The sequence below is a fragment of the Conger conger genome, chromosome 3 (genome assembly GCF_963514075.1).
Source record: "Conger conger chromosome 3, fConCon1.1, whole genome shotgun sequence".
Taxonomy (NCBI): domain Eukaryota; kingdom Metazoa; phylum Chordata; class Actinopteri; order Anguilliformes; family Congridae; genus Conger; species Conger conger.
Genome location: NC_083762.1, coordinates 35634335 through 35656503, shown reverse-complemented (window position 1 = coordinate 35656503; position 22169 = coordinate 35634335). Strand labels below are relative to the sequence as shown.

General features: G+C 41.5%; 1 protein-coding gene across 4 annotated transcripts; it reads right to left on the bottom strand.

The window, feature by feature from the left end:
• Window positions 1-3174: 3174 nt before the first annotated feature.
• LOC133123761 (gap junction alpha-8 protein-like) lies at window positions 3175-4389 on the bottom strand. 4 transcript variants are annotated; one of them, XM_061234273.1, is made up of 2 exons: window positions 3343-4389; window positions 3175-3300 (listed from the first exon to the last, which is right to left on the bottom strand). In XM_061234273.1, the coding sequence occupies exons 1-2, from the start codon at window positions 4387-4389 to the stop codon at window positions 3175-3177; spliced, it is 1173 nt and encodes a 390-aa protein (XP_061090257.1). The 4 variants fall into 4 exon arrangements, with proteins under 4 accessions (XP_061090257.1, XP_061090258.1, XP_061090259.1 ...); XM_061234274.1 differs by having other exon boundaries at window positions 3175-3294; XM_061234275.1 differs by having other exon boundaries at window positions 3175-3384; window positions 3454-4389.
• Window positions 4390-22169: the final 17780 nt, after the last annotated feature.

The window sequence follows — 22169 nt, the reverse complement described above, 5'->3', positions numbered from 1 at the left end:
GATTTATTTTTGTATAGCGCTTTTCAGAGAACACTGTCACAAAGACACTTTACAGAGTAACAGGGGTCAATCCCCTCCAGGAGCAATGTGGTGGTTAAGGGCCTTGCTCAAGGGCCCAGCATCTGCATCGTATTGTGGCTTCATTGGGGCTTGAATCACCAAGTCCCAGTCAAGCACATTAACCACTCTAGGCTGCCCCAATATTTACAGAATGAACAAGTAAGATATTTTATAGCTAAAAGAAAAAAATATATATAAACATTGAATAGACGATACCCAAAGTGAGTTTCTTTCTCCTCCGCAACAGTGTATGGAAAATTCATTTTTAGGGATTTACAAAACAGGATAAACACTCTTAACAGGAGTAAATGAAAAAACACAGATTGCAGATTATTACAGATTATGGCACTGCTTTCCCTGTCACAAATACAGTTTATACTGTTGTATGCATTTGGTGTAGGTATAGATGTTATGCATGAAAATATATAGGCCTACTCAGTTTTACTGTTTTGGTACAGTATGAAGGTACATTCTTTGTATGTTTTAGCTAGTATCAGAAAAAGCATTCTCATTGAAGCATCTGTAATGCTGCAATTGCAATTCAAAAGGTAAAATAAGTAGTAAGTACTGCTATGTGATTATACAGAAAGTAAAACATTGTCTATCATCTCTGAAATGTATACTTAAACAGTGGGATAACTTTTTGTCAAAGAGCTTAATGTTAAACTGCAAATCTTAATAAACAGGAACAACTTGTCTATGTGTCTAGTAATGGCTTATGGAAAAGTCTGCTACTTATTCTTAAAGTACTGCTTCCGCAACTGTCATGCCTAAAAGCCAAAGTTGGTAAAGCTTGGCCAAATTTAATAAATAACATTACAAATAATAAATATTTATACTTTAAATAAATAGTCTTATACATTTGTTTTATAAAATTTCTATAAAATTATTGATGTTAAGTTAGAATATATACTTATTTATGCAGTGTTAAAATAATCTACAAAACATCCCGTAAATATATGCACTGGATGAAAATACATTTTGCAGTACACTATATCTATATATGTCTATCTATATATATATATATATATATATATATATATTTTTTTTTAATCTGTCCTGTGTGAGTTCACAGACTCTCGGTTCATATTTGTAAGTCCATGAAGCAACAAAGGATATATTTTTTGCAACATTGTCAAGGATGCCTGTTTTCAGTAATGAGAGTGTTTTTTATTGTCTCTTGTTCAACAATAATAATGCTGATTAGGCATGATCTTTATCAACATCATGGCGGTCCATGCAGGCAGAAAAAAAAGACTGAGCTGACAGTGAATGGTTCAAGTGAATGTATATAAACATTATTTTTACGAATAGAGGGGGCAGTTTGGGCAATAACAAGTAACATTTAAAGCAAATATTCTCTGTTATTTTTCTTTGCTAGACTCTGGGTGGGGAATTCAGCATTGTTTACTCAGTGCTACATGAATAAATGTAATTCTTCTTTGTATTTTATATTGTTTGTACACATGGTTCACTTGTATCTTTGCAATTAGTTGAGAATAAATTAATAGCTGAGGTGAAGAAAACATGTAAAACACCTACACCCATTTGTATGACCCTGACAATTTTAAAATAGGGCCCTTTTCATATGATGTCAGTGGTTTTGATGTAAAAATCAGTCATATTAAATAGGTTTCTGTTAAAACTCGTCAGATAGAAGATATAATTATAAAAACAGCACATTTAGTTTCCTTAAACAAAAACTTCAATTTCCCAACTCTGCACTGCAAAAGATTTTTTCACCCAGCTTTCTTCAAACTTTCCTGTTTTTTTGTATTTATTTTTTGTTTTAGCATTTTTTTATGTGATTAATGACAAAAACATCATTATCAAAAATGATTATAATATAAATGTTTTCACTTTTTACAAGATTTTAGCATCTTCTCCCCCACCCCCCCACCAATATTTATCTATGTTGCACTGCATTGTACTGTACTGGGGTGGGTTTCCCAATAATGCTGGATTTTAGGATTAACAAGTGTGTTAATGAGGTTTTTAAGGAAAGTGTGTGCATTACGTGGGTTTCCAAAACACGCTCGAGTTTTCACAGGACTAGTTTTGAACTAAATATAATAGCACCTAAATAAAAACTAATATAGAAAAAAGATTCCACTAATAATAGACTAAATAATCATGTAAATTCCCACACATTACTCAGCCTAGGATTCATCTGTGAAGTGGTGGTTTAAATTCTACCCTGATTACCACGTTTAATCTCACTATTTTACTGTGTCCTCCATATATTCTTTTGTACCTTTGGCTCAGGCACAGGATTTTCTGAAGCGCAGCCATGACAATTTAACCTATTTTCCAAAATACATTGATGGTTTGGCCTTATTTAAGTATACAGGTGCAGCAATTGCAATGCAAACATTTTTTAATTTGCTTATCAATGGCATCTAATTGGACTAAACGTAGTCAAGTTATCAATGTGACATTATGTTCAATTTAATTTCATACACTGTCATTCCATATTCAAAGAAAGTTTTTATGGATATACATTTAATATTGTTACAATATTTACTCTCGATATAGGCTACATGAAAAAGACTATGAGGCTAGTACACCTTTTAGGCTATTGTAGGCTGTGATTTACAACAATCTTTTCAACAAACCGGTGTCACCCAGCAACAGATGGGTTCCCCAACTGGTTCTGCTCAGGGTTTCTTCCTGTTAGCCAGGGAGTTTTTCCTTGTCACTGTTGCCCACGAAGTTTCTCTGTAAAGCTGCTTACTGACAAAGCCCCTTTGCTAAAAGCGCTATACAAATATAAATGTATAGAAAAAATTGATTAATTGATTGTAAGCATGCATCGAAAGCGCATGTGTATTATGTGTGCTGCAGAATCTTAAAGAGGTTCTTTGCTGGGAAAGAGTGATCTAGTTGGTTCGTAACTTAAAGAGGGAACTAAAGAGACACTTTGTTATGAATGTATTTGGGAAACCCACATCATAAGATGCATTTAGAGAGGTTCTTAGCATTAAGCTAATGGGAAACCAACCCCTGTCTTGTCTAAAAATGACTAGCTGGCATTACATCTGGTCTCAGTTGAGTCAGACTCTGCTCTCCATAAAAAGTGCTGCCTTCTATTGATTCATTTGCTGTTTCTCAGGTTCATACTGTCAAATCATCTGACCTGGCCCTGCTGCTAGCTTTACTCAAGCTGCTTAGGGGTCTAGTGTCTTCTATTATCTCAGTTGCCTCCACCTCAGCCTCAGCAGGTGGTTTCTCTCCCTCTTCCTCTTCCTCTTCTTCGTCCTCCTCTTCCTGATCTTGCAGCACCTCAGCAGTGTCCTGCCCCTGCTCCTCATCCTGTTCAGTGGTCTGGACAGAGGAGAGCAGGGTCTCATCATACACCTTGGAGATATCATCAGGGGACCCTGCCTCATCCACACAGGACTTCTCCTCGAAAGTCTCAAAAGGTATCGGCAGCCCGCCTGCCTCCATCCCCACCTCTGTCAGGGGGAAGAAGTGGGAAGCAGGCTTGTCCTCCTCCAGCAGTTTGTAGCCCTTGGCCTTCTGGATGGAGGAGACAGCCATGGAGGTCAAGCTCTTCTCTGGGACCAGCCCCCCCTCCGATTGCTGCTGGGGAGGCTTCTGGAAAACAAAGTGGATCTTTTTCAGTCCAAGGTGGCTGATCTCCACAAAGTTGAGGAAGAGAGAGACGCAGGCAACAGCAAGCATGAAGATGATGAAGACGGTCTTCTCGGTGGGGCGTGAGACGAAGCAGTCGACGGTGTTGGGGCACGGCCAGCGACTGCACTTGTACAGGGGCAGGATGCGGAAGCCATAAAGGAAGTACTGCCCCACCACAAAGCCCACCTCGAACAGGGTCTTGAAGATGATGTGGCAGATGTATGTCCTCAGCAAGGTGCCCTCCAGGCGGAACTTCTTGCTGCCCTTGGTGCTGGTCTCCTTGGTGGTCCTCACGCTGCCCTGGTCGGGTGCCAGAGGCAGCCGTTCCTCGTTAATCTCTTGTTGGCGGTTCATTTCCGCCTCTTCCCTTTCCTTGCGCTTCTCCTCCATGTGGACGTGGTGCACGGCGTGGCCCACATACACCAGCGAGGGCGTGGAGACGAAGATGATCTGGAGCACCCACAGCCTGATGTGGGAGATGGGGAAAGCCTCGTCATAGCAGACATTCTCGCAACCCGGCTGCTGGGTGTTGCAAACATAATCCGACTGTTCATCCCCCCAGACAAACTCAGCAGCTGTGCCCAGGATCAGGATCCTGAAGATGAAGAGCACGGTCAACCACACCCTGCCAATCACGGTTGAGTGCTCGTTTACTTCCTCTAAAATGTTTCCCAAAAAGCTCCAGTCACCCATGATCAGCAGTCAGCACTGCAAGGTAGGAGGGCGGAGGGGAGGATAGGGAAGTGGGGAGGAAGGGGGGGGGGTGTGGGGGTGGGGGTGGTAGAGAAAACAAGTGTAAGAAACAAACAAAAAGTACACAGTACAAAATAAAACACACCTATTGTTGTGATCACATAATTATTATTTCTATAAGACTATCACCCTGTCACAGGTAAAGGTAACTTACGAGCAGGAGTAACACCAACCACAGCACTCAAAAGAGCAAACTGGTGCTAAACGAAATATAAAACCCCTCACAATGACAATAATGACCTGTGTTTTCTCTCTCTCTCCCCCTCCTCTTGCAATGGCAACAGTACTGCCACAAAAACACATTACAAAATGGTTTCCAAGCTGCAGTTCACAGAACAGTTTAGCAACAGCGGAGCCCACCCCCGCCCCCCCCCCCCCCCCCCCATGCACATACCCCCCAAAAAAACTGCACAAAACACAGTTTAAAATGGATTCATGGCTAAACATATATCCAAAACAATTGTATAGATTAATGGCATCAAATGGGCAACTTGCCACAGTTAAATCTTCCAGTGTGGTTGTGTTCCCCTTCTCTTGGCACTCTGCGCTGTAAAGTGAACTTTTTTTTTGTCTCTCTTTCCCACCTAAAGCCCTGTCCCTGTCGCACCACTGAGCAGATGTGAATGAATCTAGTCTGATGGTTAGTTTTTAGTTAGCTGCAATATTTAAGCTGGGAGCCAGACGGCCTTTATTCAGAGGCCAACGTTTGGTGACGCAGGAGACAATAGGATCAACAAACACAAACGGGGAGCATATGGGACACTGCTGTTAGGGGAGCGATTCCAAAAAGGTGTGCTGTAAACTATACGTGAAATAACTGAGGTGTTTCTTTATAGCAGCTGCAGTGCTGCATCTGAATATCGCTTTGTGAAAATAAATTAGGTGCTAAAGATAAACGGAATTTATCCTACAACGTAGATGTTTTATTTATATTTTATATTTCTCAAATTTGCACATGAAAAGTAGCTCTGATAATAAATAAAATAAAATTATATACCTATCCTTTCTCATGACTGTGACCTTTTTGAACATATTAGAATTGCACCTCACACACCCTACACCACTATGGACAACTAACAGTCTAAAAATTATTCAAGATTTAACAATACATTTATTGATTTTGAATGTGGGCATTCTGGAGAATCATGTGCACATCAATATTCCTTTCAGTGATCTCCGTATGCTTTATTCTAAATTGCTTTAGAAATTTAGAGTAAAATGACAGATCGTTGCATTATGTGATTATTTCATGGATACAAAAATCTAAATTAATTATGTATGTAAAACGCAAACGTGTTAGAGTTTAAACTAATAAGTACAAAAAATAAGTAAGCGTGATGTATATAACAAGTAAAGCACAAAGGCCAAAAAAAACTGGTGTCAATTTTACAGTATCTTAATTGATGGTGGGTCCACCATGGCTCATGAGTTTCAAGCACATTACTGGTGTAACTGCTTGCTTCAGATCCAGCACATTACTAGCTAGTCAGAGAAGTGGGAAGGGCCTGGCTGCCCATGACTTTTCCTTTGTTGGACCTTTTGGTATACTACGATTAATTAAAGTGAAAGTTCATCTTGTATCATACAGTATATGTTCAAACAGCACTGTGTGAAAAAAAACACTTAGTGAGCACTGTATTAGGTATTTATTATACTTATTTTTTTTACTTATTGAGAGATGCTCTTCCGCATACCACTGTTGTAACGCATGGTTATTTATGTTAGTGCCACCTTCCAGTCAGCTTCGACTAATCTGGCCCTTCTGCTGTGACCTCTCTCATTAACAAGATGTTTTTGACCACAAAACTGGATGTTTTTTTTGTTTTTCAAGCCATTCTCTAATGGCCTGAAAATAATAAAGTGATCAATGACTGTAGATTCTACAGGGCTGCCTGCAATCAGGCCTGGCTGTGTTCAATCAGGTTAATCTACTTATCCATTAAATTTGGTTTATTGGTTAATTGAGGAAAATAAGGGGGCAATTACATGGGTTATATGGGTGTTTGATCATTATTCATTAAATAAATAATATAATAATGAAAAAAATAGGTTTCATGTTTACAGTTTCTGTATAGCTCATTACTAGAAACACATTCCCTTGAATTTATTCTAAAGCATATCATACATCAATGTGGACTGAATGTAGAAGAAAATTATGATCTATGGAAATTGTATTGCACAAGTGATCACATTTTGGGGGTTAATTGACATGATATATTTTGATGTATTAGTTTGAGAAGGGACTTGTCCAAAGAAAGCACTTGAGAACAATCTCCATTCCTGAGCATGTTTATGTTCCTCTGCTGTCTGGCAGAATGAAGTTTAGACATTTAGACTTCCATTGGCCCCTGTATGTGCTTTTTGGGGTGTGGGTGAGAAACAGCAGGAACTGAGATTGCAAGGTACATTGTGCACAGTTCACGGAGCATTCACTTCTATGTGGCAAAACTGACAAGGGGTTTATTTGAAGGGGAAAACTGTTTATCAGTTTCCTAAATTGTTGATATTTTGTCCTCCAATGAAAAACTTTTTAGAACATCAAAAAAATAACTGTTAAATCACAGCCAATGGGTATTGTTTAATTGTTAACATTCTAGTTCCCTTGTATAATCTTTCTCATGCCCCTGAACACATTATTGTTCCCACAAAAGGACTTCATCAAGATGGCAAGGTGTTTCTTTCTAAGAGAAGTGAACATATTATATATTGCTGTCATATTAAATATTGTAAATATATTTATAATAGCAACATACTCCTTTTGTTGTGTTCAATGTTGAATTCACTTGGAAATGCTTCACAATAAGAAATTCATTTAATACCTATTACTAATATACATTATAACATTAACCTTTTGTCAATAACATACCTCCCCATTATGTAACAGTCATAAACCTACATGTAAATAGCTTTATTTTTACTGAACAAAGGCTGACGCACTGTGTAATGGCCATGTGTCATTTGTGAGTTATTGCTTGAAGTCCACTATAGATTTTCAAAAAGTCTGCCTGCATTCTTACTAGCATTATTACATACAGTGTACACAAATGATACATCAAAATAAATACAAAACTTTATAGTTTAGTACTAAATATCTCAATTTCTAAATCAAGGACCAACCCAGAACTACTTTATATTTGTGCACAAACTTGATGTCAACTTGATGTGTACAACATTTTGGATATCGACAAGCATTCAAATTCCAAATGAGTTTCCCCAAAACTGCACCAAGATATCCTCAAGTGTCCCCAAATCTCTCCAAATACAAAACATCTGCATATATTTTTGTCCAGACACAGGAATGATCAGAAAAGCTCATTTTTCTATTAAAACAGTTTTAATACAAAAAGGTCTGTTTTTATGAAGCATGCCCAAAGTGTCCAACACTCCAAAAAGGATTAGTAAGCTTAATGCTTTCCAACGAACCTGCATCACATTTAAAATTGTTTAAAAATGAGGTTAATGCAGTTGCACACCGGGGACCGGGGTTCAATTCTCGGTCCTGCCAAAAGCCAAGTTTGGCCGGCTCACGTGGGGCAGCAATAATTGGCTCGCTGCTCCAGAGGGAGGGACTTGGCAGGGTTATTAGATCGCCGCACAATAAGCACCTCGGGCGCCTCGGAATCACGGCAACGGGCACAAAACGAGACGGCTTGAAGAAGGCGTGTCGCTCTCATTCGGGCCGCCGAGGGACGGGGTACGGGCGGTACATCTAATACGACTACCTCCAATTGAATCAGACAAGGTACAATTGGCTACCAAATTGGGAGAAAAAGGGGAAAATCTGGAAAAAATTTATTAAAAAAAGAAAAAAGAGGTTTAAACAGAGCCCTGTTGAATGGGTGACATTTATATAGGCATATATACAGAATTTATATATTCTGCACAGATTTATGTCAGACAAAGTGAAATGTAAACGCACATGCTCATATGAAGTTCAGTGGTCTGGACAGAGGAGAGCAGGGTCTCATCATACACTTTGCATGTCTGCATATTCATTCTGCTTTGCGAATGCAGCGATATTCCTAATCTGTCCGTCACCTGAATATGACACATTATACCTTGTTGGAAAGGTATAATGGTAAGAAGCTTACCATATTTTACATTAGTTTGGTACTGAAATGACCCAGCAACAACAAGGAACATTGTATTTAAACAGCAACAAGACAACATTTCTAAGAGGAAATTTGCTCAGGTATAGCCCCAGCAAATAGATCGTTTTCTGTCACATTCCGTACCCTTGTCCCTCATTCTTGTCATCTTCTGACTTCCCTGTGCTATCGCCGCCTCAGGAAATGTCTCTGGCTCTGGCCTCATCTCCACCTCAGGATCCGGCCCTGTCTCAGGCTCCGGGTCCCTCCAGGTCCAGCATCCTGAAGCTCCGGTGTCGCTGGAAGCCCCATGAACGCCTGAAGCCCTGTGGACACCCTAAGTCCCTTGCTCGACTGGAGCCCCTGGTTTGCCCAAGGTCCCATCTCCTGAAACCCTGCGGTCACCTGAAGCCCCGTGGTGGCCTGAAGCGCTATAGTCTCCTGAAGCTCTGTGGTCTCCTGAAGCCCCATGGTGGCCTGAAGCCCCGTGGTCTTCTGAAGCCCTGTGTTCTCCTGAAGTCCCATATTGTTCTGAAGCCCCACAGTTGCCTGAAGCTTCATGGTGGTCTGAAACTCTGGTCTTTTCACTCCTGGGTCCCCTGTGCCTCCAAACCACACAATTTCATCCAGGACCTCCAAGCCACCTTAGTCTCGCAAGCGCCTCCAAGCCACCCCAGTCTCTCCAGCAGAAGCGACTGTAGCTGAAATAACGTGAATATGCATGGATGAATTTATTCTATTCTCCTGAATATATTTATTACCGCTACATTTGTTACAGATGTTACAGCGGGAAATAACTGTTTTTCACTGTGAACACTGTGGAAAACAATAACTCACTTAAGATGAGGCACCATATAGGCAAGCCTACATTTCACTTATGTTTCTGAATTAGCATATGTGGGGTGCAACTAAAAATTGTCTAATTTAAGCTGTTACAAGGTGTTCAGATCAGACACATTGGAATTCTGGGATTAAAGTAAATAGTTATGTTTGTATAAATGTTGCTGGCTACATTAGTGTCTCGAGGCGAATCACAATGTATGGTTCATGCTTTTTCAGGCTACTGTATCTTAATATGCAAATTGTGCTTGAAACTTTTTTTAATGCATTTTTTAAATGTATTTTGTAGCTTTAAATTGGCTTACCACGTGTAAAATCTGTAATTGGCTATGGGAATATTTGTGGGCTCGACCATTTCATCAACACATTGACTTTGATGATGCCAAAGCCAGTGTGTCCCGATTTTCTTCACTCTCCTTTGTGCACTCCTTTGCTCCACATGCTTCAGAGTGGAGGAGTGGAGTAAAGGAGGGTGGGGTGAAACATGAAAAATGAGTAAATAAGTGACTTATTAAAAGTCAATCAAGCTAAGATGATTTCAAAAATAATGCAATATTTAAAGTACAAAAATATCAGAAAATTTACTATAAAGAGCAGTGATAATCAAATCAATAAAAATGGTGTGACCATCCTTCACTTTTAAAATGGCATCAAAACTGTCTTGCTGTTTCATAAGAAAATCGCCTGGTAGGTTGTACCAAACCTACAGGAGAACTTCCCGCAGTTCTTCTGCAGACGTTGGCTGTCTCGCTTGCTTCTAGCTCCCCAAGTAATCCCAGATAGCATTGGTTAAGTTTTTATCTGAAAAGTAGTCTTTTACTTAATATGTTACTCTATTTAACAACATACAAAAAAATCTCTAACATCAAAAAAAAAAAATTATTAATGTTTGGGAAAATAAACTTAAAGACCAAATTTATATAAAAGAAATCTAGGGTGCCTAAGACTTTTGCACAGCACTGTATATTTTTTAAATTAATTGGAATTAATAATAGATTTGTATGTGGGTGGCTCTTTCCCCAGTAGCATGGTAACTGTCCTGTCCTTTAAAAGCTGTACTTGTTGATATAGCCAGCAGTACTGGGGCTAAGCCGGGAGTGTGGCCATGAATGGCGCTGGGATTTTGCACAAAGACATGATGTCATGACGGAGCGCACGCTGCCCATTGAACCAGAGCACTGGCGCGTGAGGCTAGATTTTGCCAATGAAGCAAGCCTCAGAGGACCTATCCATCCAACAAACTTATCTTACACCAATCTGCCTACCGGCAGGAGTGCAACACTTGTTTCCTGCTCTTTAGGGTGGTGTGAAGGGGAATTTCTAGCTGACCATAAACATAACATAAAATACAATATAACATTAAGGAAAATACAATTTCCTAATTATTACATATTGTAGCATGGCGGGGTTCCATGACGAAACTGACAACGAATGGAATTCTTTAGTCAGGAACTTTATTAGTCAGGAACATCACAAGCAGTCAGGCTCTGAAGAGTACACGCCATATTGTGGCAAACAGGTTAATAGCCCCCCGGCCACCCCCTGATCTTGTACAGGGTAACACACATTATTTTCAAACATTTTCGTAGGTCGCCAACTCATTTCAACAATTACATGTTGTTAATTTAATATATTGCTTAGTTACTAGGTTAAAGGTATTTCATGAACCCAGACATTTGCTACATTGCTCCCACCCGAGGGGACTGTCGTCCCTGACAGCCCTAGAATCCAGTTCAAATGAACACCAGGTCCACGGCTGTCTGCAGCTCCCAGCCGAACAGGAGAGCCATGGGCGTGCATTCGGTGGACTCCTGCACGGTGATCCGATACGCCCACAGCTCAAGGGGGAGATGGCAGTCCCAGTCACGCTGGTGTCGAGTTTAGTGGCCGTTCCACCAGTCCATTGTTCTTAGGGGGTAATTCAAGTTTTCTTTACACCCAGACAGTTACAGACTTCCTGGAAGTTCCGCCCCTTGTCGCTGTAGAGCTCTGTGGTGTCTGCCGTGGTAACAGCACTCTGATCTGGGACCACGTAGGCCTTGGCCACGAGGACATTCCGGTTCCCAGAGTTGGTGGTGGGGAAGTGGCCCAGAACATTGACCCGCACACACAACATGGGAGCCCCCACCAGGTACTGCTGTAGAGGGCCGTGTGAGCGTTGCGTCAGCCCCCTCTGGGTGCTCGACGTCTTGGCTGCACCCCGCCCAGTAAAATTTGCCCCGCAGGTGGTGGAGCATCTTTGAGATTCCAAAGTGCCCGGCCCCTACCATTCCCATTGTCTCCATTCCTGTTCCTGGTAGTCATGGACAGGACCTCAAGGTGCTGCTATGGTTCTGGGGTTTATGGGTGGCATCTCTACTGTTAGCGGATGATGTCCTTTTGGCCTCACTATAGTGCTGTGTAGAGTGTGATGAAGTTTGGATCGGTGCCTCCAGGTTTGTGGCTATAGTCATAAAGATACCCTGTCCCCTTCAAATGAAGGGGGAGTAACTGGCTGTTCAAGTTCAAGTATCTAGTAATGTAATGTAATGTAATGTAAAGTAAAAGTATCTCAGTGTCTTATTCACGAGTGAGGGTAAAAGGGATCCGGAGATTGATTGCTGTGTCGGTGAAGCGCATGCAATAAGCCGTTGCCTCCATTTGTTTTTCTTCCAGTATTTGGCTGCTTTCAAAGAGCACAAGATGTATATTATCCACTCCTCCACACAACTTGTTTTGGGAGGGGCACCCACTAAAATGATGCACCCACTAATGTCTGGGAATTTTCTCTCTCTGGGTATGTATACAGTCGCTGGGGCCCTTTGAACAGCTAGTTGCTCAATAGTCCAGTCCTTGCCAATGACGGCACTTCTCTTTGTTACTCTCTAGCTTGCAAAAGAGCATGGGACTGTTCTGATAGCTTAGCCTGCAGGCTCTCAAACTGCTTATATAATTTGTACAACATGGCCTTTGTGACAAGCTCAAAGAACTGAATGTCTGAATTATACTCAAAGCTAGTGTAGTAGGCCTACCTAATCTCAGAGTGCTATATTGGTATAACTTGCTGCTTGCCCAAACAAATCTGCTGTACTGTTCAGGATTAGCGGTATTGTCACATTGTGTGGGCAGGACTTTTGGATGGTGAAATTAGCACATGGGATTTCTGCCTTAAGCACTAGTAGCATAGAAAAATGACATATATTATGCTGGCTGGTCATACAGAAAGGAATGCAATAACAGCAGGTATAAAAATCACCACTGGCTATTCACAATACTTATGTATTGACATATGACCAATATGACCAATACGTAAGACTTATCTGTCTAGCATGATCTCTGCTGACAAGACTTGTGCCAGCTACACAATCTGAATCAATCGGATTGAAGCCAAATAGAGAGGCAGGATGAGGTTGTCCCAGCTTACTAAATATTTGGGTTATTTGGTCCTGTCCCCTGCTTTTGTGTTTTAGGCTTCACTTTCCCACATTAAGCCACAGTACCCAGCTTCATATTTATTTGTTTGTAGGAAACAGAAACTGTTTTCACAGTGCCTAGTTTCACTTGTTGAAGCACCTCTGTATTTCTGTTGTTCATTTCAGTGTTTCCCTGGGACAGTTGTGGGAAGTTTACCCCATTTCAACCATTTTTAAAGCAATGTATAAAGATTGCTGGAGAGGTTCAAGCAAATGCTGATTTTCCCACACTGGAAACATGGTATGTCATAGAGATAGCCATTTGACAGGTTGAAAACTGAATACAGATAAGCTATTGTTACCTCAAAAAATCACTAAATATAATTCTAAAATAGAAAAAAATACAAACTATACTGTAGTTTGGAGCCTGTACTATACTGAGTCACAGTGGGAGAATTATTCTTACCATTGTTACCTAGCAACAGATGTAAAAGTAATGAATTAAAACATAAAGAAGTCCTACAACTGTATGCTATGTAATCATTGCTGTTCCGTGAAGCAGGATTACAGATTACAGAAAACCCAGAACCCTCCCAAATATGGAACATGGACTGAAGGAAAAATAGCTTAACTTTGTGTAATTATCCAGCTAACTTACTTATCCTGATTTGTTGAACATGCTCCTGATCTTCAAATCACCATTCACCACTGGCTTGCCCTCTGAACCCCCTCCCCCCCTACCTCCCCTGAGAACAATATCCTTAAACACAGCAATCTGTTCACAGGCTCCAGATCTGCTGCTGCTAGGCCGACAGCAAATCACCCACACCCAGGGCGAGGTGGGGCGAACAAAGATCAATTGTCCCCTTCCAATCTGACAGGAAGCTTAAATATGACTTCCTGTTTATGTTCACAGGGGTATGAAGGGAGACCAACAGTAACACAATGGAGGAGAGGAAGAGTGTTTGAGTGATGCTAAGGCAGGATTTGGTGGGTGGGGGCAGTTATTCAGATGGAAGAAACAGGGAAGGAGAGCCAGAGCCTGAGAGGTGCATAAAGGTGAAGGGGGTATAAAGAGCACAACCCATCCTATCAAACTGCTCTTCCCCCAGTTCCAAATATGACATCATGCTGCAGGCTCCTTCTACCAGTGCCCATGAGACAATGTTATCAGCACTGACACTGTACCCGTTCTCACACATTCACTCACACTCTTACATGCATACGCACACACACACACACACATACACTAACATTAAGCACACTCTCAGTAACACAACATACGCCCCTCTCATACGCCACAACATGAGATGACTGTTTCAGACAGATTAGGCAAGGCAGGGTGTCAACCCTCGAAAGTAATGGAGGACAAATATTAATGATATTTTATGTTAGTTTGTTTTTAGACTAGCCAGACATCTTGCTGAAGTTTAGTGAAGTATGCTTAATCATTTTAGCAGCTATGTAAATCCTACCAACACAGCACAGTTGAAGAGGGTTAGTTTTAAGGTAAATAACTAGCTACAGTGGGCCCCAGAATTATTGGCACCCTAATAATTATGCGCACAAGTACTGTAAACGAATACAAAAATAATACAGTTATTGACATAAGCTTTATTTTCCAACATGCATGAAATCATGCATGCAAGTCTTACATTTTTACAATTATTCGCACCCCTGGTATAATACTTTGTGCAATCATCCCTGACAAAGATGACAATCTTTTCCTATAATTTGTGATAAGGTTAGAGAACACATTTGGAGAGAGTTTTGACCATTCCTCTATGCAGAATTTTGGGATACCCCCCCTCTACAGTTCAGACAAGAGGTTTTTCATAGGATTTGAGTCTACGGACTGAGATGGCCATTGCAGAGCATGGTTGTCGCTTTTACTTTTAACTTACCATTTCTGTGTGGATTTTGATGTGTTCTTGGAGTCTTTGATGTATGAATGTCCAAAACATTTTTATTTGGCCTCAATTGACCATAGCACTCTCTGCAAGTCATTATTCCAATGAGGTTTGGCAAACTCAAGATGCTTGGTTTTGCTTATTGTGCTCAGGGTTGTCTTTGTGCCGCCCTTCCAAGGTTTGCTGTTATGGTGGTGCCATTTAATGTTTTTTTTTTAGACTTGGTGCAATTGCTGTGATCCGTGGCCTCCCTCACCATCTTCCTTACTGTCTGTGGGGATAATAAGTAATTGCATCCTCTTCCTGGCAAGTTTGCAACCATTTCATGTATTTTACGTCTTTTTATTGTTGCCCTTACTGTGCTAGTGGTATGTTTAACCATTTAAGTAATTTGTTGTACCCATCAATTACCATGTGTCTTCTGAATTGACAGTTCTTTGGGATTTTGCATGCTTGTTACCTCATTTCTTATAATCAAGTGAAACAGGAAGTCAGGGACACAATATAGTCCCTTTAGACAGAGAGCTGGACGAACAGAAAAGTGACAGTGGCTCAGACTGCAGATATGAACTGAGACACCCCCCCCCCCCCCCCCACATAGGCCTGTTAAATGGAAAGATGTTGGACAGGCAACTTTAAAGTGGAGCACATTCACGTTATGCCCCACCTGTCATGCTTCAAAACTCCCTCAAAGCTTGGGAGGCTGTGGTGTGTCACAGATATTGATGTTTTAGTGCATTGCATTCATGAGTGAGAGAGTTTGAGTTTGATGCTTGCCTGACACTTACCTGCCTTTTGCTTAAAATGTCAGGAGACATTTTTTAGTGTGGAGGTTTAGTTTAAGACTACTGATATCTATCGTGACAGGTTAACTACCCAGGTTTGCAAGAGTGTTTACACAGTCCTTCAGTCATGAATGTGACGTAGCTCCTGGGATTGTAAACAAGGAAGTAAATGCAGGGTGAATCTTTTATTAGTAGTGTGTGATTTAAATGTGATTTGAGTGAATGGCAATGTAATTAATTATTTTAAATATGTAATTGTAAGAATATTATAACATGGGATAATACATTTGGGTACGTCTAGATTTAAATTCCACCATTTCTTCTCATTTCTTATTTTTGAATGAGAAATGAATATACATTCAGCAAGCACTTTATTAAGTAGACCTGTACACCAGCTTGTTAATGCAAATCAGCCAGTCATGTGGCAACAACTAAATGCATAAAAGCATGCAGACATGGTCAAGAGGTTCAGCTGTTTTTCAGACCAAATATCAGAATGAGGAAGAAATGTGAAGAAAAGTGACTTTAACCGTGGAATGATTGTTGGTGCCAGGCAGGGTGATTTGAGTATCTCAGAAACTGCTGATTTTCTCGGATTTTCATGCACAATAGTCTCAAGGGTTTACAAAGAATGGTGCCAAAAAGCACTGCGGACAGAAATGAGAGATTGGTGAAAGCTGACAGGAAGGTGACAGTAACGGAAATAAGCACACATTACAACAATGGTATGCAGAAGAGCATCTCTGAACGCACAATGCATCATAACTGTAAGTGGATAGGCTACAGCAGTAGAAGTGTAAAAAAGTCTAGCGATAGAGTAGTCTAGCGATAGTTGTGAAAGCAGATAGAGAAACACATACATGCACACAAACACACACACACACACACACACACACACACACACACACAGATGAGGCACCCACTGCATGTTCTGTTCTGCAGGACCTTACTAGGGCGAGGATTGTGGCGGGTGTGAGTCCCCCCCAGCCCTGGCTCAGTCAGCAGGTCACTTTGTCGGGCGATAACCCTGCATAGGTGTCACAGTCACACACCAGGGAAATATAATGGCAAGCCTCCTTTTTTAAAAATAGCGTGTGATAAACGGTCAAGTGTTCCCATTTATTCTGCCCACACTCCAGCCATGCACATTTTCATCCTCACAGCCATCGGTCCAGCTGCTGGGCTTCCTGTGTGATGAGTTGTCCCTGTTTATTCTTCACTGGTCGGCTAATGGTTCTGTTCTTCCCCGCTAGTTGTCTTGTGATTCTGTAAAGATCTTTCATGTTCCTCTGTCCGGCTGCTACTTCTGCCTCACATGCTAGGTTGTCCACATATCTCCTCTTGTCCCTTCTCATCTTCTTCTTCACTACCCTGCTCTTTTGTAAGTATTCTTGCCTCCATTTTTCTTTCTTTGTCATATCTGGTTCCCTATTGCACTTGTTTTTAAGGTTCTTCCTTTCCTCTATGTCTTGCCAGGTGTCATCTGCAATCCAGTCTTTTCTTTCACCTTTCCTATAGCCCAAAACCTGTTCACAAGTGTCAATAAGGGCCTTCTTGCAGCTTCCCCACTGTTCCTCAACGTCTCCTGTTTCTGCTAGTGTTTGGAATTCGTTTTTAAGTGTAAGCCCTGCTTCCTGCCTAACCTGATGATCCCTTAGTTTTCTGATGTTAAATCTTCTCTCTGCCCTACTTTCTTCCCTTGTCCTTACAGCTACCCTAACATCTAAGAGTAGTTTTCTCCATTTTCTTGTTACTGCTATGTGGTCGATCTGGTTCTCTGTGTTTAGATCAGGAGAGATCCACGTAGCTTTGTGTGTGGGCTTGTGTGGGAATAAAGTCCCTCCGATGGTTAGTTCATTAAAAGTGCAGAAGTCCGCAAAGAGAGTTCCATTTTCGTTCATTTCTCCGAGACCTTCTGTTCCCATGGTGTTCTTCCAGTGCCCGTTGTCCCTTCCAACCTTGGCATTCACAATCAAGGAGGCTTCTTGCTGCATTTTTAGAGAGAATTAGGCCCACATCCTGCATGTGTGGATCCTCTTCGTTCTCCTTCCCTGAATACAGAAACCTCTCTCCTGTGGCTGTGGTGACTTCCCCAAAGGTGTTCCATCTACACTCGCTAACTCCTATTACACTGACATTATATCTTCTCATCTCCTTTGCTAGTTGTGCTAACTTTCCTGCTTAATGTAGAGCTCTCACATTCCAGCATCCTATTCTGGTCTTGGACTTGAACCGGAGCAGGCCTTTCCTCCCTTGGGCTTCCATCAGGGTGTGCTAGTCCTACCCAATATATAACCTCTTCTCCAAATGGGAGGGCTTTGTTTCGATACCGACTGCACGGAAGTGTAGCTGATTAAGAGTCATGTTTAGAAGGAAATTAGCTTCCTTTGTGGTTTGTTTGGTCACTTTTTGGGAGAGCTAGTTTTGCCAAATATATAGCCTCCTTTCTGAACGGGAGGGCTTTGTTTTGGTAGAGACTGCATGCAAGGGTAGCTGATTAAAAGTTAATCCTCTCATTGGAGAAAGCGAGTGGATTGGTTTTGCTGAGCAGCGCCTCTTCCCCAGTCAGGGTGAAAGCAACCGTTTCGGCTATGGCTGTTGACCGGCGTCTTCCCCCGTCAGGGCTTTGACCATATCAGCCACATTGGAACTGAGCTACAGTGGTGCCTCTGTGTGACCTTCTCGGCAATGGCCCATTGAACTGGGTAAATAATGAAAAGTAAATTATTTAAAATAATTTGTAGATTCCCACATCAGCACAAGAGTGACCGTTTGGCCATGGCTGTGCTAATTGGATTGGCTATCAGATGAATACAGTTGGCTATGTAATATAGTTATGTGGGTAGATTATATTTACAGATATGCTGTTAATATATTGATATTGTTGGGAAAGCAGTGTTTTGTTATGCTACCAAAAAAATTATAATAATAAGAAATAAATAGAAATTTAAAAAAGGAGAGAGGAGCCTCCCCTGAGCCATGTTGCAGGCTGGTCAGGAGGAGGATGGCAGTGGCCCTCCTTCAGAAGAGATGTCTTCTGGCCAATATGGCCTCCTGATAGTGACTCGGAGGGTGAGCATGAGCTTCTGCAAAGGCCTGGTGGCCGGAAGCAGTCACCGAAGTGTAAGCATGTGCAGATGCAGCAGCTTCAGCAGCAGGTGCAGGTCATGCAGCACACCCTGCGAGGCCTTCTGCAGGTTCCTGACCGGCCTTCTGGATTCCCAGGTGTTCTGGACTTGGTGGCTAAACACCCTTGTCGACGAGCTGTCACTAGCAGCATCGGGTGCTTTTGGGGAAGGGGAAAGTCCTCGCTCATCAGACCTGGAGGAGCCTTTAGAGTCTGACTCCCAGACCTCTGATTCCATTGCCCTGGATCCTTTGATCAAGGTGGTGATTGCTAGGGCAGCGGAGCATGCATACCTGCTGCCTCCAGCCCCACCACCGACTCCCTCTGTTTGACAGAGATTTACAATGTCGAAGAAGGATTGAGGGGTTGCCAGTGTTTCCAGATTTCATGTCTGAGCTGTTATCTTCTTGGGGGGCCCCAAGCATGACTAGCCTCCCAAGGTCCCAGTTGGCTAACCTGGAGGGAGCTGTGGCCTATGAGGTTGGGCCCACCTCTTCTATGCTGGCAGGAGCAATGGTGAAAGCGTGTTGGGATGCCCACCCCCAATAGCTGTGCAGGGAAACTGATAATCGGCTGCGCAAGGCCTATAAGGCTTGCCTGCTCCAACTCCCTCTTTCTGGTGTATTTGGAGGGCTTACTTCAAGATTCATCCCGCACTACTCCTAGTGAAGGGAAAGCAGCAGTGGTGGAGATGCTTTGGGTGATAGATATCTTGATTTGTGGGGCTAGTGCAAATACCCAGGCACTAGGTCAGTATCTGGCCTCCTTGGTCCAGGCACAGCATCGGTTGGCCCAATCTAATCTGGCTGTGCAGAACTGTAATGCAATCCTTGCAGCTCTAGTGGTCCCAGGGGAGGTCTTTGTGTCCCCATAGGAGGCAGCATTGGAGCAGTCTTGCAGGACCAGGGAGCTGATGTGTTCGATTCAGTGGGCACCAGCCGTGCCTATGGACCGGCCCTCAGTGTGGCGTGTTTGCGCCAGGGCTGGTCCCTTCGGGCTTCCAGTGCACCTCTGGCCCTGGGCCTTCATTGGGTTCAGGCAGGGTCAGGGTCTTTTTCATAGTGATCAGCATAGTGACTCAGCCACAGTGGGGCCATTCAAAGGCAAAGGACGTCTCAAATGTGATGCAGATTTGTTAGAAAGCATTACGGTGAGCAATCCTTTTTGGAGAGCTTTTTGAATACCTTGGGCATACTTTATAAAAACATACTCTCAAATATGTGAATAAAACTTGTGAAGTTTAATTTTCTTTACATTTTGTATCAGAAAATTGGTTTCAATGGAAAAATAAGCTTTTCAGATCATTCATGTGTCAGGACAAAGAGATATGCATATTTTTCTAAATGTAGATATCTTTACTAAATCTTCTACACACATAGAGATAAAGCTTGTTCACGAATATAAAGTAGTTCTGGGTTGGGCCTTGACTTGAAAATTGAGATATTCTGTGCATAAGGGGTTTGGAATGTTTTTGTATTTTTATGTAACTTTTGTGTACATGCTCTGTTACCAACCACCTCTTCTCCCTTCTTTAGGGCCACCAAAATCCTTGAGCCAGCTCTCTCAAGTTTCAAGTTTAGTAGCGAGTGGTGTATTGGCATAGGCAAGCATGGGAGTAAACACAGCGTGATTCTCTGTGTTTACAGCACTCCATATTGCAGCTATGTCTCTTTTTCTCTCACCACAAGGTCACACAAAGGCCTTGCATTTCCATTTTTGTGCCATTCAGTGGTTCACTCATGAGGCACAAGGATCTGTTAAGGATCTCTGATGAAGTGAAACTTTGCAGAAAGTGAGGCTTGTTAGGCTTTAACCCTCCTATTATGTTTGGAGTCATTTTTACATCTCTTAAAAATGATGTCTCTTAACCTTGTTTCATATTGATACTGTATGATTTTTCAAATTTGGTGGGATTAAAAGGTAAGAATGCAGTAAACATACTGCTATGCTAAGTCCTGTACCAACTTTGCATACAAATGTGTTGTGTGGGGGTTCTTTTGACCCTCTGTAACTGTATAAAATGTAAGAAAATATACAACCATTTTTATTTTTATCTCAGATTTCTTTGCAGATGATTCTGGGACCTTCCCATACAGGTTAGGCTCTAAAATGAGATGTTTCTCACAGATATTTATGGATAAAAGGCTAGTAATTTTGGAAACAATAAGAAGGCAACAACCTAAGTGTCTAAAGCGGTCTTAAATGCTTAATATAATAGGAGGGCTAAAGCTGGAACAATCTTTATGAGTATGTCTGACAGCCAATGATTCAGGAGAACATGGAAAAATGTTGGATATAGGCTGAAAGTCAGTCCCTCTTCAAAAGTCTTTGCCCTGTTTATAGAACCAAAGTGCAACTCACGTGAAAATAATATTTTTTTTGCCATTGTCTTAATAAAGAGTTCAGTTTCAGTTCTGAGGAAAGCTCACTTGCCTGAAAGATAAGCATAATCTTTGTTTTTGAGGACAAAATAAAGACTTTTGCTGAGTCAATTCAGATTTGCTGACAGCTGACCTCTGTCTTTCTATTGTAAGGCAGAAAGAAAATGGTCACATACTTCTTAACACTCCCAAACACTGGGGAGATGGAGATTATACCCCCTGGTTTGTTTTGTCATCTAAATGCCAAAACACAAGGACAGGTCTTTTTGTGTTCAGCTAGTCCACATGAATCGACAGTTATCTGGACTCAATCAACATTTGTCCTTAAATTAGACAAATCAATGCCAGTGTTTCTTCTTTTCTTTGCAAAAGCAGATTAACAAATTGATTTCTGGTGACTGCATTAACTGCTTTGACATAACTAACACATCAATTTATTTGTCAATTGAATATACAGACAAATATTGAATCCAGTCCAGTCAATGCAGGCTTGTTAGGAGAAAAAGCACATTTGAAATTGTTTTATCATTTCTATTCATACAGGATGCCAATCACCCTTGTATAGTAATTCCAGTTAAGGTTGTGTAAATGTTTCCCATCTTGCTGTACAGGGTCCATTGACTTAAAGGTGAGATTATGTTGATGGGATGTATCACAGGTGAATTGGGGATCCTCCTAGCAAAATAACAGTTTATATTTTGAATGTTCACACAAATGCAAACATTTTATTTTATGAAGTGGTGCTATTCACTCATATAAATCTAACTTCTTAGACCTAATGATAGGTTAAACAAATGATTTATAGCACTGTGCTGTGCATGAAGGAAGGCTGTGCTTTTTCCACTGACAAATGAACTCAGAAACAGCAACGTCACCACTTGTTATTCTGAGTTTCAGACATCTCTATCTAGGCTCGTTAAGCTAGCTAAAGTCGTGCCACACCCAAGTAACGGAATTCCGATGAAGAGGGGTTTGTTTTAATTGTGACATTCACCCTTAAATTCGAATAACTTGCTGATACGCATCAAGTTAAACATACCACTTAGCACTGTAGGGGTCCTCGCACGGGCCGCCAAATAACGCAGGGATTTTACTCTCTACAAAACCGGGGCGCCAGTTAAACGTTGTGTAGCAGTATAACTGCAAAAAGTAATCAGTCTCATAAAATTACTATTATCAGAAATATCTAACCACAAA

Excerpts from the sequence above, each read along its gene's own strand:
- LOC133123761 (XM_061234272.1), bottom strand. The coding sequence starts at position 4,389 with ATGGGTGACTGGAGCTTTTTGGGAAACATTTTAGAGGAAGTAAACGAG.